Below are 20,045 nucleotides of genomic sequence, written 5' to 3'. Positions count from 1 at the left end.
TACTTGAAGGTCGCTAACTAACCTCAAAGATAGGCTATCCAATGTCAAACCTACTGTGCCACGGTCACACACCAATATGTCTTTGTTGTAAATGTTTTGCCGCCAAACTGGTAGCAACGGTGAAAAAAGTCAATCGTTTGAAGAGTCGCAGAGTTAATTGAAAACAATGCCATTGTTGATTAGATGCTTTTTCCATTAATTAGGTAATTTTCTCTTGAACCATATGGTCTATCCACTAGAAACATAAAAAGTTTATACTTTATATTAACAGTTTTTTTTATTATTCAGTTATAAATTATCAAAGTTGCCATAAATGTCCTGTTAATTACCCAAAATTACCGAAGATTCAGGTCACTTTGGTAAATTACCGGTACCTTTGCAACTTTAGGTTGGGGTAACATAAGTGCTGGGCTTTACATAGAGTTTATAACTCTATTCCATTTGTCACGTCCCAATGCTTTCTTCACTCTCTCTTGAGCATAAGCCCTGGTACATTTACAGAAAGCATCTGTCACATCTCACTACAAAGCCCCGTCTCTCTTTAAAACCCATCCCTTTGATCTCTGACACATATCCCTTCCCCTTCAAACTATCGCTTCACTCTCTGACGGAATGAGAAACCACTGTCCAGATTCATGAGAACCCATTCGCTCTGAAGATGTCTTGTCAGAGATTTTAAGAAAGCAATTTCATCACAATAGATAAGCAATGAGCTTGTTAAAGATATTTGTCCAGTTATATGAATATTATGATACTGCTAATGATGGAGATCTACTCATTTCCTGAGGTATTGACACTAGTATAAGTAGACTATACGGTTCTTGCTGCCTGATTCTCTCCTTGCAGGCAGCCCTGACAAAGTCCTGGTCGTGTGGCTGGGAGAAGTGCTGCTCATAGTGCCGGATAAGCTCGGAGTAGATGGTTGGAACAGCCATGAACACATTCACCATAAGAACCTTGGAGCTGAGCAGGACTTCCCATACCTGAGGGGGAGGGAGTCAGAAACAGTATTTTACATTGTACGTAGATGGAATATCTACCCCATATTAATGCAAAAATAATAATTTCATCCAGATCACAATATGTAATGCAGATGGATAGGGTGCCATGGTATTGTGAGATCACAATATGTAAAGAAGATGGATAGGGTGTCATGGTATTGTGAGATCACAATATGTAAAACAGATGGATAGGGTGTCATGGTATTGTGAGATCACAATATGTAAAGAAGATGGATAGGGTGTCATGGTATTGTGAGATCACAATATGTAAAACAGATGGATAGGGTGTCATGGTATTGTGAGATCACAATATGTAAAACAGGTGGATAGGGTGTCATGGTATTGTGAGATCACAATATGTAAAACAGGTGGATAGGGTGCCATGGTATTGTGAGATCACAATATGTAAAACAGATGGATAGGGTGCCATGGTATTGTGAGATCACAATATGTAAAACAGATGGATAGGGTGCCATGGTATTGTGAGATCACAATATGTAATGCAGATGGATAGGGTGTCATGGTATTGTGAGATCACAATATGTAAAACAGATGGATAGGGTGCCATGGTATTGTGAGATCACAATATGTAAAACAGATGGATAGGGTTCCATGGTATTGTGAGGTCAGAATATGTAAAACAGATGGATAGGGTGCCATGGTATTGTGAGATCACAATATGTAAAGAAGATGGATAGGGTGCCATGGTATTGTGAGATCACAATATGTAATGCAGATGGATAGGGTTCCATGGTATTGTGAGATCTCAATATGCAAAGCAGATGGATAGGGTGCCATGGTATTGTGAGATCACAATATGTAAAGAAGATGGATAGGGTGTCATGGTATTGTGAGATCACAATATGTAAAACAGATGGATAGGGTGTCATGGTATTGTGAGATCACAATATGTAAAACAGATGGATAGGGTGCCATGGTATTGTGTGTACATTATTTACAGTGAATGAGGATCGAGGCGAGGGCATGGCTGAAGATGAAAACTGTCAACAGGCTAGTTTATTACAAAAACGTTGACAGGATCGGTAAAGGTCAGTCTAACAGCTTCTTAAAGAGGAATTCAACTGGAACGTTATTGAGGTCAGTCATAATGCTGTGGCACGTTGAATTTTAAAAATACCTTTTCCCCGCTTTTAATTATTTTTATTTTTTTTAACAAATGTGGAGCCAACAGCCCTCCTCCTCCTCTTTCTCAGTCGTACTCAGAGACGGATGCACATAAACAGAGAATAACTGACACATGGCTACACATTTATACATAAGCGCCTCGTATACACTCATGCAAGGACAAAGCTACTTACACAGTACGCACACATACAAACACACACACAGAGATATTACGAGTCCCTCCTACCCCCCCCCCCCCCCCCCCCGGCACGCCTGGCTGCACCCCCAACACACAGTGGGAGGACAGTGTGAATTAATTGAAGGTGAACGACAGATTCTCCTTGGCTCTGTCCCCCCTGGGAGCACGCGCACGTCTCTCCCTCCTAGAACCTCCTCCCTCATTCTCCCTCATCCTCTCTCCCACACCCTCACTCTCTCCATTTCATAATTTCCTGCTTCACTGCCCCTACTCTTATCAGTCTTCCTCTGTCTGTCCCTCTCTCCATCACACCCCACACCGATTCTCTCCTCATCTGCCACCCATTCCTCAGCTTCCCCTCCTCCCTGTCCTCTTAAATCACCCTCTTTTACTGCCTACTCTCTTTAGTTAACTTCCCCTTCTCAACTTACCTGCTTTGTCATTTTATCAACCCCGCCTTTTCGCTCCTCTTCCCTTCATCAAGCTCTAAATATTGCAATATCAAAATAGATTAAGGTTGAAAAATGTGTCTCTTAAATAAACAGGCAGAAGCGTGGACTATCCCACAGAGACCCATCTATTCACGCAAACTCACAAAACTTTATCTATCTGCTCAGCCACACACATCCACAACCACGCGCACACACGGACAGACTAGATAGCGGGGTTCAGAGGGGAATATTATTTCCTGTGTCTGTTCTGGGCATTCTGGGCCGTGTCTATCAAGCGCAGTGGAGCGCTTCCCCCAGCAGCCACTCAGGAGGGGGGAAAAGCCAATTTATGTCCGTCAAAGAGCTGCCCTCCACCTGGGGGAGTGTATGTTGGAGACCCTCGGCTGCAGCCTGCATCCCAAACAGCCCTTAACCCAGCAGCATCCAGCTACCCTATACTAGCCCTGTAGCCAGTACCTTTTCTCCACCACCACACAATGATGCAGTTCAGTTCAGTTTTGTGAGGATGGATCATGACCTCCCAGCCATTAACCTCTTGTCCTCTGCTCTCCTGGCCTCTGGTCTGTGAGTCCAGTCCTGATATGTTCTGTTATCTCTCCTACTGTACTCATGGCTGGGGCCCATGGACATTAAAACCAGTCGCGTTGACGTCATTCACTTATTCCTATGGAAAACTCCCGATGGCGCATGAAGCTGGAAGTATTTGAAGTGCGCCATATTGCTGAGTGGTACCCCCAAAAATCGCTAAGGATCATAGTTAAAGTGGCCATAACTAGCAAAGGATCATGGTCGATGTAATCGTTTTCATCTTGTCTGAGAGAGTCAACCTTAATGTTTACGGCATGAGGGCGCGAGCCTCCTCATAGCCTGCCAGCCCATAATTGGTCTGTAAGAACGTGATCCTGTGTGCTGACAAATGTAGACGTCAGGATACAAATATATCTCGATTTGTAGCGAATTTAAAAAATGATTCACTGTGGGGGTCGGAATTGTTTTTGTTTGGTCGTTCTGGCGATCGTAATTTAAATAGGTTTTCTAAGGCAGACTGGGGGCTTTTGGAACTGCTAGGTTGCTACACAGTAGCCGACCAGCAGATCTCGAGATTTCACGCTCCAGACTGGACACTGGGGGCCTGCTGGAGCCACACACCCACTCCTCTGCTTGATCGACCGAGCAGAGCCCTCCTTCCTCTGGGGTCAGAGACAGTCATGCACATGGACCTCCAACCATCCCTCCACCCACTCACACACCAGGGTTTCCGTTAGGAACATGCTGCTTAACTGGGAATATTTTAATTTCTCGCCATTTGAGAAATTTACCAAACCCATATGCATTGGTTGCGTAACCCATTAGGGTGTCCACCCACGGTGCGCCGAATTAAATAAATCACATTTAGATTATGGTAATTCATCCAAACAGAACATGCGACTCCTGTAATGAAGCAGCCAATGCAATTTGTGGGAAAACACCATTCTAAACAGTTCACCTGATGAGAGCTGTTCCGCATCTCTTAGAAACTTAGAAAGAGGGGGACTCTAAAGATGCAACAACTAGGATGGTTTGCTAATATGACTAGGATTGCACCTTTGGCTTCTGCATGGACAAGGAAAGAAGGTTGATATGAAAACAAATACATTTGCCAAAATTAGGCTATATAGGCCTAATTACTCCTGTCTATACAGAAATAAATAAAATCATTCAAAATCATTAGCTTCTTTAAAAAAAAAAGATGTGTAACGGTTTTCTTGTGTCGAAGGAGAGGCGGACCAAAACGCAGCATGGTTATTATTCATGGTTCTTTAATAAAGAAACTATACATGAATAGACTAACAAAACCAAGAAATGTGAAAAACCAAAACAGCCCTATCTGGTGCAATCACAGAGACAGGAACAATCACCCACAAAACCCAACACAAAACAGGCTACCTAAATATGGCTCCCAATCAGAGACAATGACTAACACCTGCCTCTGATTGAGAACCATATCAGGCCCAAACACAGAAACAGACAAACAAGACATCCAACATAGAAAGCCCACTCAGATCACACCCTGACCAAACAAAACATAGAACATACAAAGCAAACTATGGTCAGGGTGTGACAATGTGAATTGTTTCAAATCACAAGCTTATAGGCCTATGCCTATTTGAGAAGCCTGCAATTTGGGCAGCGCACATGGCAATAGGCCAAGTTGATAAATGAGTTGCGGCTGTCAGTGAAAAGCATCTAAAATATGTGTGAAGATAATGTGTCTTGAGTATAATTTAAAATGTTGAGACAAGAAGGGTGTTGTGAAGATATAGGCGAGATCCTTTTAACATGTAAATCTGGATTGCCACGCTCGTTTCACCCTAATGTTGGTGCTAGCAAGCAGGCTAGGTAGTGCTAGCAAGCAGGCTAGGTAGTGCTAGGTATCAACAGCCAAACCAGTAATCTGGAAACTATAGTGAGCTTCGATTGGTCAATAGCAAGGCGATTTCTCTGAGTATTAGTATACAGTTCAACTTTCCCAAACTGTTGTCCCCCCAGCTTTATTAATGCAATATGATACAAAATGTGGCAAAGATGTGTTTCAGGACCATGCGGACGCATCAGAGCAGTCGACTGGATTTCGGACCGCGTGGACACCACAGAGCAGGCTTGAGTAAAGTTCAGTGTGTATGTGTTGCGCTCTTTCACCAAGTTGTAAAAGCCTTAACCTGCCTTAATGACTACCGACATGTAGCACTCACGTCTGTATCCATGAAGTGCTTTGAAAGGCTGGTCATGGCTCACATCAACACCATTATCCCAGAAACCCTAGACCTACTCCAATTTGCATACCGCCCAAACAGATCCACAGATGATGCAATCTCTATTGCACTCCACACTGCCCTTTCACACCTGGACAAAAGGAACACCAACAGTGGGGCAAAAAAGTATTTAGTCAGCCACCAATTGTGCAAGTTCTCCCACTTAAAAAGATGAGAGAGGCCTGTAATTTTCATCATAGGTACACTTCAACTATGACAGACAAAATGAGGGAACAAAATCCAGAAAATCACATATTTATTAGCAAATCTAAATGATTAGGAAATATTCACTTTGATGCAAGTGTGCTTGCCATTGTTTGTTTTCATGTGTAGCTGATGACTTCGTTCTCGTTGCCTGTTACCTTGGTAATAACTTGAAGTGAAGTCAATAAAGTCAACTAAACCAAAGTTACTTGTGTTGTATTTATGTGACTCACTGCCGTTACTAAAACACTATGGAACTCAAGTGGAATTTAATCACACTAGGTAAATTCAACATAAGTAGAGGATTTAGAAGTGAGCTAATAAAAACGCTATCTATAGCATTCACTCAATACAACCGTGTTAGATGTACCTAACTATTTAGTAGTAATCTATATTTGATCATTAATATTTACTCAACACACTTTTTGAGTGTAGGCTATCTGTATTACTGGACAATATCAGCCAATATGCTAGATGTAGTTTGACGAGAGCAGAGTAGGAGAGACTTGAACTTTCTCTTGAGCTATTTTCATAGCCTACCTTTTAGGAGTCGGAAGATCTTCAGATGGAGAAATATAGGTGATCAATATTTATAGTATTAGGCTATAGTAAACTATACCCTAATCATAGACCTATTCTCCGCCCATTCATAGGCCTACTCTATTTAATTGAGACCACACGCGCACCTGATCTAGCAGGTATGTTTACTGAACTTGAAGCAGCAAGAATGATAACAGCAACACTTGCTACGTTTTGAATAGGCCTATAGGATATAGCCTACCTGTTAGGAGGACGATTTGCAGGCAGAGACAAATAAATGGGCAATCAATACCTATTGAAAATGAAAAGGACCAACGCTCGCTCACCATAGTCGCCTACCTATGTGCGCATTGTGCCTTTTCCATTTCAATGATGATTACATTTTTTGATTGCACTTCGACTCACGTTGGTTGAGCGCCCTCCACTTTTTTTCCATGATCAATATTTATTTACAGAGACATTGTAGTAAACTACAGTAGAATCATATTTAAGTTCATTTCATATTTAAATGAACTGCCACGTGATTCTCTGCCCATCTAAGCAGCATACTATATTTCAATGGGACCACACATACTAGGCATACTTGAGCTTTCACGCCCAACGAGGAGAGGTAGGCTACTGAAGTTGAAACAGCAAATTCTGAATGTGTGAATAATGCAACAAATATGTGCTTTTAATACAATAGGTAGGTTAACGCATACAAAGCAGAAAGAGGAACATTTCTAAATAATGTGTGGGATAACAAAATAGATTTTCATCCCAAAGTCGTCTGTCTGACCGCCCGCAGAATAAAAAATATTTGGCGAAAACCAAACACTGCATTCCACAGTAAGAACCTCATACCAATGGTCAGCATGGTGGTGGTAGTGTGATGGTTTGGGGATGCTTTGCTGCTTCAGGTACTGGACGACTTGTCTTAATAAAAGGAACCATGAATTCTGCTCTGTATCAGGTAATTCTACAGGAGAATGTTAGGCCATCCGCCTGTGAGCTGAAGCAAAGCTGGGTCATGCAGCAAGACAGTGATCCAAAACACACAATTTAGTCTACATGAAAATGGTTCAAAAAGAACCAATTCATATTTTGTGGCAGCACTTGAAAAGAGCCGTTCATGCTTGAAAACCCACAAATGTCACTGTGTTAAAGCAGTTCTGCATGTAAAGGTGGGACAAAATTCCTCCACAGCGATGTGAGAGACTGATCAACAACTACCGGAAGCATTTGGTTGGAGTAATTGCAGCTAAAGGTGGCACAACCAGTTGAGTGTAAGGGGGACATGACTTTTTTCACAGAGGAGAATTGGGTGTTGCATAACTTTGTTACTTAATTTAATTTAAAAAAATATTAAAGATCTGCAAATAATAATATGCAAAAATAGAGAAAATCAGAAATACTTTTTCACAGCATTTACATATATACAGTTGAAGTTGGAAGTTTACTTTCCAAGCTGGTTAAAGGCACAGTCAACTTATTGTATGTAAACTTCTTACCCACCGGAATTGTGATACAGTGAATTATAAGTGAAATCATCTGTCTGTAAACAATTGTTGGAAAAATGACTTGTGTCATGCACAAAGTAGATGTCCTAACCGACTTGCCAAAACCCTTGTCACGCCCTGGCCATAGAGAGACTTTTATTCTCTATTTTGGTTAGGCCAGGGTGTGACTAGGGTGGGCATTCTAGTTTCTTTATTTCTATGTTTTCTGTTTCTATGTTTTTTGGCAGCCTGTTTTGCCACCTTAGTTGTGGGTAGTTGTTTTTGTTAGTGGCCTGTATAGCCCTAGTCAGCTTCACGATCGTTTTTGGTGTTTTCTTGTTGACATTTATAACATTAAAGGAAAATGACGCTCACCACGCTGCACCTTGGTCCGGTCATTTCACTGATGACGTTCGTGACAACCACAGTTTGTTAACAGGACATTTGTGGAGTGGTTGAAAAACAAGTTTTAATGACTACAACTGAAGTGTATGTAAACTTCAACTGTATGTATGTACAGTGCCTTGCGGAAGTATTCGGCCCCCTTGAACTTTGCGACCTTTTGCCACATTTCAGGCTTCAAACATAAATATATAAAACTGTATTTTTTTGTGAAGAATCAACAACAAGTGGGACACAATCATGAAGTGGAACAACATTTATTGGATATTTCAAACTTTTTTAACAAATCAAAAACTGAAAACTTGGGCGTGCAAAATTATTCAGCCCCCTTAAGTTAATACTTTGTAGCGCCACCTTTTGCTGCGATTACAGCTGTAAGTCGCTTGGGGTATGTCTCTATCAGTTTTGCAGTTTTTCCCATTCCTCCTTGCAAAACAGCTCGAGCTCAGTGAGGTTGGATGGAGAGCATTTGTGAACAGCAGTTTTCAGTTCTTTCCACAGATTCTCGATTGGATTCAGGTCTGGACTTTGACTTGGCCATTCTAACACCTGGATATGTTTATTTTTTAACCATTCCATTGTAGATTTTGCTTTATGTTTTGGATCATTGTCTTGTTGGAAGACAAATCTCCGTCCCAGTCTCAGGTCTTTTGCAGACTCCATCAGGTTTTCTTCCAGAATGGTCCTGTATTTGGCTCCATCCATCTTCCCATCAATTTTAACCATCTTCCCTGTCCCTGCTGAAGAAAAGCAGGCCCAAACCATGATGCTGCCACCACCATGTTTGACAGTGGGGATGGTGTGTTCAGCTGTGTTGCTTTTACGCCAAACATAACGTTTTGCATTGTCGCCAAAAAGTTCAATTTTGGTTTCATCTGACCAGAGCACCTTCTTCCACATGTTTGGTGTGTCTCCCAGGTGGCTTGTGGCAAACTTTAAACAACACTTTTTATGGATATCTTTAAGAAATGGCTTTCTTCTTGCCACTCTTCCATAAAGGCCAGATTTGTGCAATATACGACTGATTGTTGTCCTATGGACAGAGTCTCCCACCTCAGCTGTAGATCTCTGCAGTTCATCCAGAGTGATCATGGGCCTCTTGGCTGCATCTCTGATCAGTCTTCTCCTTGTATGAGCTGAAAGTTTAGAGGGACGGCCAGGTCTTGGTAGATTTGCAGTGGTCTAATACTCCTTCCATTTCAATATTATCGCTTGCACAGTGCTCCTTGGGATGTTTAAACTTTGGGAAATCTTTTTGTATCCAAATCCGACTTTAAACTTCTTCACAACAGTATCTCGGACCTGCCTGGTGTGTTCCTTGTTCTTCATGATGCTCTCTGCGCTTTTAACGGACCTCTGAGACTATCACAGTGCAGGTGCATTTATACGGAGACTTGATTACACACAGGTGGATTGTATTTATCATCATTAGTCATTTAGGTCAACATTGGATCATTCAGAGATCCTCACTGAACTTCTGGAGAGAGTTTGCTGCACTGAAAGTAAAGGGGCTGAATAATTTTGCACGCCCAATTTTTAAGTTTTTGATTTGTTAAAAAAGTTTGAAATATCCAATAAATGTCGTTCCACTTCATGATTGTGTCCCACTTGTTGTTGATTCTTCACAAAAAATACAGTTTTATATCTTTATGTTTGAAGCCTGAAATGTGGCAAAAGGTCGCAAAGTTCAAGGGGGCCGAATACTTTCGCAAGGCACTGTATATATAGTACCAGTCAAAAGTTTGGACACACCTACTCATTCAAGGGTTTTTCTTTATTTTTACTATTTTCTACATTGTAGAATAATAGTGACGACATCAAAACTATGAAATAACACATATGGTATCATGTAGTAACCAAACAAATCAAAATATATTTCATATTTGAGATTCTTCGAAGTAGCCACCCTTTGCCTTGGTGGTATTCGCTTAGCAATCTCACTTCATTCCTGTCATTATTGAAAGAGATTGTGATATCTCACATCTCAAAATAGGGTGACTTAATGTTAGATCCCTCACTTCCAAGGCAGTTATAGTCAGTGAGCTAATCACTGATCATAATATTGATGTGATTGGCCTGACTGAAACATGGCTTAAGACTGATGAATTTACTGTGTTAAATGAGGCCTCTCCTCCTGGTTACACTAGTGACCACATCCCCCGCGCATCCCGCAAAGGCGGAGGTGTTGCTAACATTTACGAAACCAAATTTCAATTTACCCCCCAAAAATGACTGTTTTTGTCTTTTGAGCTTCTAGTCACGAAATCTATGCAGCCTACTCAATCATTTTTTATAGCTACTGTTTACAGGCTTCCTGGGCCGTATACAGCATTCCTCACTGAGTTGCCTGAATTCCTATCGGACCTTGTCCTAGTCATAGCAGATAATATTCACATTTTTGGTGACTTTAATATTCACATGGAAAAGTCCACAGACCCACTCCAAAAGGCTTTTGTAGCCATCATCGGGGGGTTTTGTCCAACATGTTTCCGGACCTACTCACTGCCACAGTCATACTCCTGACCTAGTTTTGTCTCGTGGAATAAATATTGTGGATCTAAATGTTTTTCCTTATTATCCTGGACTATAGGACCACACATTTCATTACATTTGCAATCGCAACAAATAATCTGCTCAGACCCCAACCAAGGATCATCAAACGAGGTGCTATAAATTCTCGGACAACCCGAAGATTCCTAGATTCCCTTCCAGACTCCCTCCACCTACCAAAGGATGTCAGAGTACAACAATCGGTTAACCACCTAACTGAGGAACTTAATTTAACCTTGCGTGATATTCTAGACGCAGTCGCACCCCCAAAAACAAAAAATATTTGTCATAAGAAACTAGCTCCCTGGTATACAGGAAATACAGAGCTCTGAAAAAAGCTTCCAGAAAATTGGAATGGAAATGGCGCAACACCAAACTGGAAGTGCTTTCACTTCAGCAGTGATACATTCATGAACTTCTTTGATGAAAAAATCATGATCATTCGAAAGCAAATTATAGACTTCTCTTTAAATCTTCGTATTTCTCCAAAGCTCAGTTGTCCTGGGTCTGCACAACACTGCCAGGACCTAGGATCAAGGGAGACACTCAAGTTGTTTAATACTATATCTCTTGACACATTCATGAAAAAAGTAATTGCCTCTAAACCTAAGCTGCATGCTGGACCCTATTCCAACTAAACTACTGAAAGAGCTGCTTCCTGTGCCTGGCCCTCCTATGTTGAAAATAATAAACGGCTCCCTATCCACCGGATGTGTACCAAACTCACTAAGTGGCAGTAATAAAGCCTCTCTTGAAAAAGCCAAACCTTGACCCAGAAAATATGAAAAACTATCGGCCTATATCAAATCTCCCATTCCTCTCAAAAAAAAATTTACAACTTTTGCGCAGCAACTCACTGCCTTCCTGAAGACTAACAATGTATACAAAACACTTCAGTCTGGTTTTAAGACCCCATCATAGCACTGAGGCTGCACTCATGAATGTGGTAAATTACCTTTTAATGGCGTCAGATCAAGGCTCTGCATCTGTCCTTGTTCTCCTAGACCTTAGTGCTGCTTTTGATACCATCGATCACCACATTATTTTGGAGAGATTGGAAACCCAAATTGGTCTACACGGACAAGTTCTGGCCTGGTTTAGATCTTATCTGTCAAAAAGATATCAGTTTGTCTCTGTGGATGGTTGGTCCTCTGACAAATACTGTAAATTTCGGTGTTCCTCAAGGTTCTGTTTTAGGACCTCTATTGTTTTCACTATATATTTTACCTCTTGGTGATGTCATTCGGAAACAAAATGTTAACTTTCACTGCTATGCGGACGATACACAGCTGTACATTTCGATGAAACATGGTGAAGCCCCAAAATTGCCCTCCCTGAAAGTCTGTGTTTCAGACATAAGGATGTGGATGGTGGCAAATGTTTTACTTTTAAACTCGGACAAAACAGAGATGCTTGTTCTAGGTCCCAAGAAACAAAGAAATCTTCTGTTGGATCTGACAATTAATCTTGATGGTTGTACAGTAATCTCAAATAAAACTGTAAAGGACCTCGGTGTTACTCTGGATCCTGATCTCTCTTTTGACAAACATATCAGACTGTTTCAAGGACAGCTTTTTTTCCATCTACGTAACATTGCAAAAATCTGAAACTTTCTGTCCAAAAATTATGCAGAAAAATGTCTCTTCTAGATTAGACTACTGCAATGCTCTACTTTCCGGATATCTGGATAAAGCACTAAATAAACTTCAGTTAGTGCTAAACACGGCTGCTAGAATCTTGACTAGAAGCAAAAAATTGGATCATATTACTCCAGTGCTAGCCTCTCTACACTAGCATCCTGTTAAGGCTAGGTGTAACGGCATTCAGAGGAAGAAGGTGAGGACCAAGGTGCAGCGTGGTACGCGTTCATATTATTTATTCGAAACGGAACACTAAATACAAAATAACAAAAGGAATAACCAAAACAGTTCTGACAGGTGATATAAACACTCAACCGAAAACAACTACCCACAAAACTCAAGTGGGACAAGGCTACCTAAGTATGGTTCTCAATCAGAGACGATAGACAGCTGCCTCTGATTGAGAACCACACCCGGACAAACAACAAAGACATTGAAAAAAACCATAGAAAATGAACATAGAATGCCCACCCTAGTCACACCCTGGCCTAACCAAAATAGAGAATAAAAGCCTCTCTATGGCCAGGGCATGACAGTGAGGCATGACATCATGAGGCAGGAAAATTATGTGGATATATTGAAGCAACATCTCAAGACATCAGTCAGGAAGTTAAAGCTTGGTCGCAAATGGGTCTTCCAAATGGACAATGACCCCAAGCATACTTCCAAAGTTGTGGAAAAATGGCTTAAGGACAACAAAGTCAAGGTATTGGAGTGGCCATCACCAAGCCCTGACCTCAATCCTAAAGAAAATTTGTGGGCAGAACTGAAAAAGTGTGTGCGAGCAAGGAGGCCTACAAACCTGTTTCAGTCACACCAGCTCTGTCAGGAGGAATGGGCCAAAATTCACCCAACTTATTGTGGGAAGCTTGTGGAAGGCTACCCAAAACGTTTGACCCAAGTTAAACAATTTAAAGGCAATGCTTCCAAATACTAATTGAGTGTATGTAAACTTCTGACCCACTGGGAATGTGATGAAAGAAATAAAAGCTGAAATAAATCATTCTCTCTACTATTATTCTGACATTTCACACTCTTAAAATAAGGTGGTGATCCTAACTGACCTAAGACAGGGAATTTGTACTAGGATTAAATGTCAGGAATTGTGAAAAACTGAGTTTAAATGTATTTGGCTAAGGTGTAGGTAAACTTCTGACTTCAACTGTATGTTGACGCTACAATTTTCCATTATGTTTCTATATGATAACAATCGCAGAATATATTTAATATGCCATATATTATTTTTTAACAGTTTCACTAATTAATTTTAATTAACATAATCATTATGACACACCCCTCACTACTGTCATTGGTTACACTAATTGCACTGTGTGTCTACACAACCTGGTTCAAGTATTCATGACATTACCCCGAGGAAGGCACAGTGATGCCGAAACGTTGGTAAATACCCATTAAATTGCTGGGAGATTATACATGGAGTGTGCTACTTTCTTTATTTTGATAGTTTATAATTTATTCGCCGTTAGTCAGCACCTCCACACAAACTATTATTCTGGGTGTGCGCCAGCTCATGTGTTTTTTATCTACTTATGATAAGGTAAAATGTTAATGTTTCTGTCTCCACATGATATTGTAAAAATATCTACATTTAAATGGTATTAGTATTAATTTGCATATATTTCCATTCATTCCCATATATTCCCATGAATTCCCATATATTCCCACGGAAAGGTTCCACCTCTGAATATTCCCCGAAATGTGCAACCCTAATCATTACACAGGTGCACCTTGTGCTGACGACAATAAAAGGCCACTATAAAAGTAGTATTTCTGTCTGTAATAAAGCCCTTTTGTGGGGAAAAACTAATTCTGATTCCCTGGGCCTGGCTACCCAGTGAATGGGCCTATGACATCTCTGGGCCACCCATGGCTGCGCCCCTGCCCAGTCATGTGAAATCTATAGATAAAGCCTAATTTATTTATTTCAATTACTGATTTCCTTATATGAACTGTAACTCAGTAAAATCGTTGAAATTGTTGCATGTTGCGTTTAGATTTTTGTTCAGTATATATATATCATTGTAATGGCTGGAATGGAATAAATGTGGTTTCCATATGTTTGACACCGTTCCACTTATTCCATTCCAGCAATTAAAATGAGCGCGTCCTCCCATAACTCCTCCCACCAGCTCCAATAAAAAATATATATATTCGGGATGGGAAAACTAAAACCAAATATAAAAAATGTAGAAAATATAATGGGCATATACATTTTTAAATAAGATCATCTTTGAGAACTAACAGTCACCAAAATAAAAGCTGGACAGAATCAAAAATGTTATGCAATTACGCATTCAGGAGTGTTTTTGTCATGGCATGGGGCCCCCAATGATTCACTCAGATAGCATAAGCCATGGCAAAATGTGTAGAATTTCTGTAAATTAGCTTTAAAAATACAACTTTTCTCTCAGCCCCAAGCCAAGATGTGTAGAATTGCTGGAAATGTGCTTTAAAAATGCTAAAATAATTCTCAGCCTCATGGCAAAACGTGTAGAATTTCAGAAAATTTGCTTTAAAACAGATACATTGTCACTGCGGCCTACATGAGGGCCTCCGTGACCACACCATTGGCCACGCTCCAGCAATACCCACCACCTAAGCCCCATTATTATCCAGAAAAAACCCTGCACACACAAACACACACTACCTAGAGTCAGTCAGCACTCAATTTCCATGTCTATCCTCCCTTCTGTCTCCTTTTCTGTACTGGTTATCATTCATCTAGTTGACTGGAGGATTCCAACCACAGGTATGTCCATTAGAGGCAATAATAAATTCATTTTTCAAAATGATCATCATACACTACATGACCAAAAGTATGTGGATACCTGCTTGTCGAAAATCTCCCTCCAAAATCATGGGCATTAATATGGAGTTGGTCCCCCCTTTCCTGCTATAACAGCCTCCACTCTTCTGGGAAGGCTTTCCACTAGATGTTGGAACATTGCTGCTGGATCTTCTTCCATTCAGTCACAAGAGCATTAGTTTGGTCAGGCACTGATGTTGGGCGATTAGGCCTGGCTCGTAATCAGCATTCCAATTCCTCCCAAAGGTGTTTGATGGGGTTAAGGTCAGGGCTGTGCAGGCCAGTAAAGTTATTCCACACCATTCTCAACAAAGCATTTCTGTATAGATCTCGCTTTCTGCAAGGGGGTATTGTCATGCTGAAACAGTAAAGGGCCTTCCCCAAACTGTTGCCACAAAGTTGGAAGCACAGAACTATCTAGAATGTAATTGTATGCTGTAGCATTAAGATTTCTCTTCACTGGAACTAAGGGGCCTAGCTCGAATCATGAAAAACAGTCCCAGACCATTATAATGTACTACCTCCATCCAACTTTACATTTGGCACTATGCGTTTGGGAAGGTACCGTTCTCCTGGCATCCGCCAAACCCAGATTCGTCTGTCGTACTGCCAGATGGTGAAGCGGAATTCATCACTGCAGAGAATGCATTTCCACTGCTCCAGAGTCCAATGGCGGCGAGCTTTATACCTTTCCAGCTGACACTTGGCATTGCGCATGGTGATCTTAGGCTTGTGTGCAGCTGCTCGGCCATGGAAACCCATTTAATGAAGGTCTATACTAACATTTCTTGTGCAGATGTTGCGTCCAGAGGCAGTTTGGAACTCTGTAGTGAGTGTTGAAGCAAAGGACAGACAATTTTAACGCGCTACATGCTTCAGCGGTTCTGTTCTGTGAGCTTGTGTGGCCTACCACTTCACGGCTGAGCCGTTGTTGCTCTTAGGTGTTTCCACTTCACAATAACAGCACTTATAGTTGACCGGGGCAGCTCTAGCAGGACAGAAATTTGACGAACTGACTTGTTGGAAAGGTGGCATCTTATGACGGTACCGAGCTCACCGAGCTCTTCAGTAAGCCCATTCTACTGCCAATGTTTGTCTATGGAGATTGCATGGATGTGTGCTCGATTTTATACAATTTGAAGGGGTGTCCACAAACTTTTGTATATATAGTGTACTCTCAGTACAATTTCCGACCGGTCTATCAGACAGTCACTCAGAAATAGCCTAGAGCTATATTAATATATTACAGTATATCGATTTATTTCTCATTATGACTTCAAGAAAATGAAAAAAAAATCTACAAGGCATCCTCAGGGGTGAGAGTAAAGCGTATGCTGTCTGTTTTGTACACAAGGTCAGGTTAGGTATAAAGAAAGTGAAATGCTCTGATACTACAGTAAACCTCCTCTTTATTGGTTGTCCTCTACAGCCCTTACCTGTCAATCATACCCTTGACTCCCATTAAGTTCTCCTAGACCTTAAAACCCCTCTGACACCACCCCCCTTACCTACTCCACCACCACCTCTCCAAACAAGCACTATCATCCTTCAATGTCACCTCATCTATTGATCTGGCTCTAAAGCCTGTGCTGTGAGTTGGCGTGGTCAGATACAAAGCCACACTGGGCAATCCATCACCCAGCTCCAAACGCTTAGCATGACAGTCTGGGGGAGAGCACTGACTGCCAACCTGGAGCACTGCCTGCCTGGCTGCCAACACCCATGACCCCCAGCGGCCCGGCGGGATGAGGCGGGGGGCATCATGGACCTGTCCGTGTCAGCTCAGCTCCAGGCTCTGTTATTGACATCCCCGGCCCAGTGCTTTCAGCACGGCAACACTGCCACAATTAGCGCCGATGGCTGACAACTAGCCGATAAGGTTGAACAGCAGCCCCCTTCTACTCCCCACCAGCCACCCGCCCCGGTGTGTCTCCATTGTTCAGGTCTGTGGAGTGCATCCCCGCAAGAGGAGGACAGACAGCCTCCACTGAAGTCCCTTACAGAGCACTACTTACTGCTACTTACTGCTAACACACACAAGGCAGACAGCAGTAGAATACCTGACAGCACACAGACAGGACATGAGGGAGTCAACTGAAACAGCATGTTACAAGTAGTAGCAGTAGTAGTGTACTATAGTTGTAATGTACCTTCTGAGGCTGGAAGGTAGGCAGCATGACGGTGGTGGCACCCACCCAGAGAGGTCAGAGCAGCTTGTTGACAATGCCATAGATGTGGTGCAGGGGAAAGGTGTGAAGGATGACATCATCTCTGGACCAGCCCCACTCTGACACTAGAACCTGAACCTGGGAGAGGGGGAGACAGGCCATGAGAGATCCACTGAGCTATTTGGTCATACAATGTGTTCCTACCAGTTCTTTGGACATTTCCTTTCTATATAATGATGGGTAGCTCACTCAAAAGCTTTCATGGTGGTCCTGCCTGAAGGTTCCGTTCTGCCACTCCTTATCAAACATACTTAATGTAACCACCGTGCAAGAAGAGAGTAAACCCCTGTCTTTAGTCAGCAGGGCCAGACAGCTGGAAGGAGCAGAGGGAATGGATAGTGTCCCCAAGCCCTCAACCTTCCAGGAACCATCTCTTCCGTGTTCCCTCACTGAGCTCCCTCCCTGGGCTTGTCATTTCCAAATGAATCTCCTTAATTGAGGGTGATGTAATTCTCTACTCTATTGGACATGCAGGTCAATTGTGGTTGAAAATGTACCCCCAAAAAATCCTACATAGCCTGAAGTGCCCCATGTAATGAAATAATTTGGGTGATTATTCAGAAAGCTCACGTGGAACAAAAGCAAAACGACACTCTGTCTGTCGCATGTGTAACCCCCGACAACCCACCCTTACATACTACCACTGGGCTACAGAAAACTGTCTCGATAGAACCTCTATTAATTCTTCAAGAGAAAAATACTTCTGAAGTTCACAGTACCGACAGCAGGAAATAAAAAAATAACTATGTTTCCATTCAATTGGCGACAGATTTTCATGTGAGTATTATAAAATCCTTGTAAAAAACAATATGAGTTGTGTTTCCATCTAATTGACTTGTTGCAGATAAAAGGCTGTGTGTGATGACGTAGTGCATATAAACATATTTTTTGCAGTTAAATTCCCATGTACCAAATAAAAAATTAAGTTAAATCGCATTTTCAACTCTACTGACGGTCGTCTCAAAAAATGTTGCCTACACGAAGAGATTATTATGGAAAAAAAGAGAGATTTATTTTGATTTGTCAAACGGCAGCCAAGCCTTCGATGATCATGTCACCAGAATAAGATTCTCGATATTTATTGGAAAGGAGCATCAAGCTCATCACCGTGCACTTTCAACACCCTTTGAAGTTCTGCATCATTTATTTCATCTGTAGCCTATTAAACTGCATGCTTTCCTGACCACACAACATGTCATCACGTGACTCCAAGTTTACTTTGATATGATGATTATTTATATCAGTATTTTCTCATAAAAGCGTTTCCACCTACATTTCTTGCATAATTCATTTTATGACACCTTTACCAAAACAAAATTCTGTTTCCATCAGGACTGTCATGACATTTTATTATCCGATATGTACTTTACTCTAAAAGGGTTGGATGGAAACCTGGTTAGTATCAGTAATGAAAAAAAGCTGAAGTTTAGCTTTTAAAATTCAGTCCAACCTTCAGACTGATCAAATATTCAACATGCCTCAGAACATCATTATGATAAATAGCAGTGTACAGAATAACACCAGTATTCATCTTAAGCTCACAATTCATGCATATAACAACTGAATAATCTATTTACCATGGCCTGGATGTTGCTGTGAGTATGGAGAACCCATTTGGGCCTGCCTGTGGTGCCGCTGGTGTAAATGATCATGGCAGGACGCTGGGCCCAGTCTGTGATGCCAGGCTGGGTCTCTGGGGCTTCCAGAAGACAGCTGAGGCTGTAGGTGGGGGCAGATGGACGCCCACTGGGCTATCATGTACAAGGCATCGTTGGCACACAGGAAGAAGATGCGCTTTCCCTGCAGGTCCCCAGAGGGACAGTCCAGAACTGCCTTGATACGCCCCTACTACTGCCATACAACACCCTGTAGCTGTGGCTCCCACTGTCGTCCACCATGGCCAGCTTGTCCCCGTACACTCGGGCTCTGGAAAACACAGGGGCACTGTCCCCTGCTGCAGCCTGCCTTGCTCTTGTGGAGGTGTAGGCTCTCCTCAAGACCTGTCCCAGCAGCCATCTCCCTGGCCTTGCCTCACACTGTAACCAGCCAGCAGTCAAAGCAGAGAGCCACAGAGGGACCAAGTAACGTACTGCCCCTGGCAACATGATGGGAGACTATGCTGCTCAAAGCTACCAATGTTATCCTCATGATGTCAAGCCACACAATGGTCGCATTGGAGTACCTATTAATTTTGAGAGATTCATAATTAACATAGGCTAAGTGAAATTGTTATGATAAGAATAGGCACTATCCCTGCTATAGTGATAAGACTGTATTTCGGACAGGCTTGCAGTTAGCCTTTATCTGCAGTGACACCTCTATGAATACTGTGCAGGCTAGACTGCTAGCAAATATTTTGCTGTGCCACACTGTTTATTTTGAAAGGATAAATCATTCAGGGACAGGCAGTGGCACAGAATATAATCAGTTTGTGGCGTGAGCGCAGTGTTGGTTTTTGCTTCAAGTTACTTTGGTATAGTCAAGCTTTTACAGATAGTGAGGTAGCTCTGCAACTTTAGCAAACAGTCTGTCACCTGACTTGATCTTTGGTCTTTGGACTTGAGGGTAATGGTGCAGCTAACTGGCTAACTAACGTAACACCAATCA

The 20,045-nt window shown here is 41.9% G+C and overlaps 1 protein-coding gene across 1 annotated transcript in view; it reads right to left on the bottom strand.

Annotated features, from left to right (window-relative positions):
- Window positions 1–19,105, bottom strand: part of LOC110526303 (malonate--CoA ligase ACSF3, mitochondrial-like) — a 35,075-nt gene extending 15,970 nt beyond the window's left edge. The window contains 3 exon segments of the mRNA XM_021607139.2: window positions 829–983; window positions 17,361–17,516; window positions 19,016–19,105. Of these exon segments, the coding sequence (XP_021462814.2) occupies window positions 829–983; window positions 17,361–17,516; window positions 19,016–19,090 (386 nt within the window). The 5' untranslated portion in view covers window positions 19,091–19,105.
- Between the last annotated feature and the right edge of the window lie 940 nt (window positions 19,106–20,045).

This window comes from Oncorhynchus mykiss, chromosome 6 (genome assembly GCF_013265735.2).
Source record: "Oncorhynchus mykiss isolate Arlee chromosome 6, USDA_OmykA_1.1, whole genome shotgun sequence".
In the NCBI taxonomy this organism is placed as follows: domain Eukaryota; kingdom Metazoa; phylum Chordata; class Actinopteri; order Salmoniformes; family Salmonidae; genus Oncorhynchus; species Oncorhynchus mykiss.
Note: the sequence above shows the minus strand (reverse complement) of the source record. Positions and strands in the feature narration are given on the sequence as shown.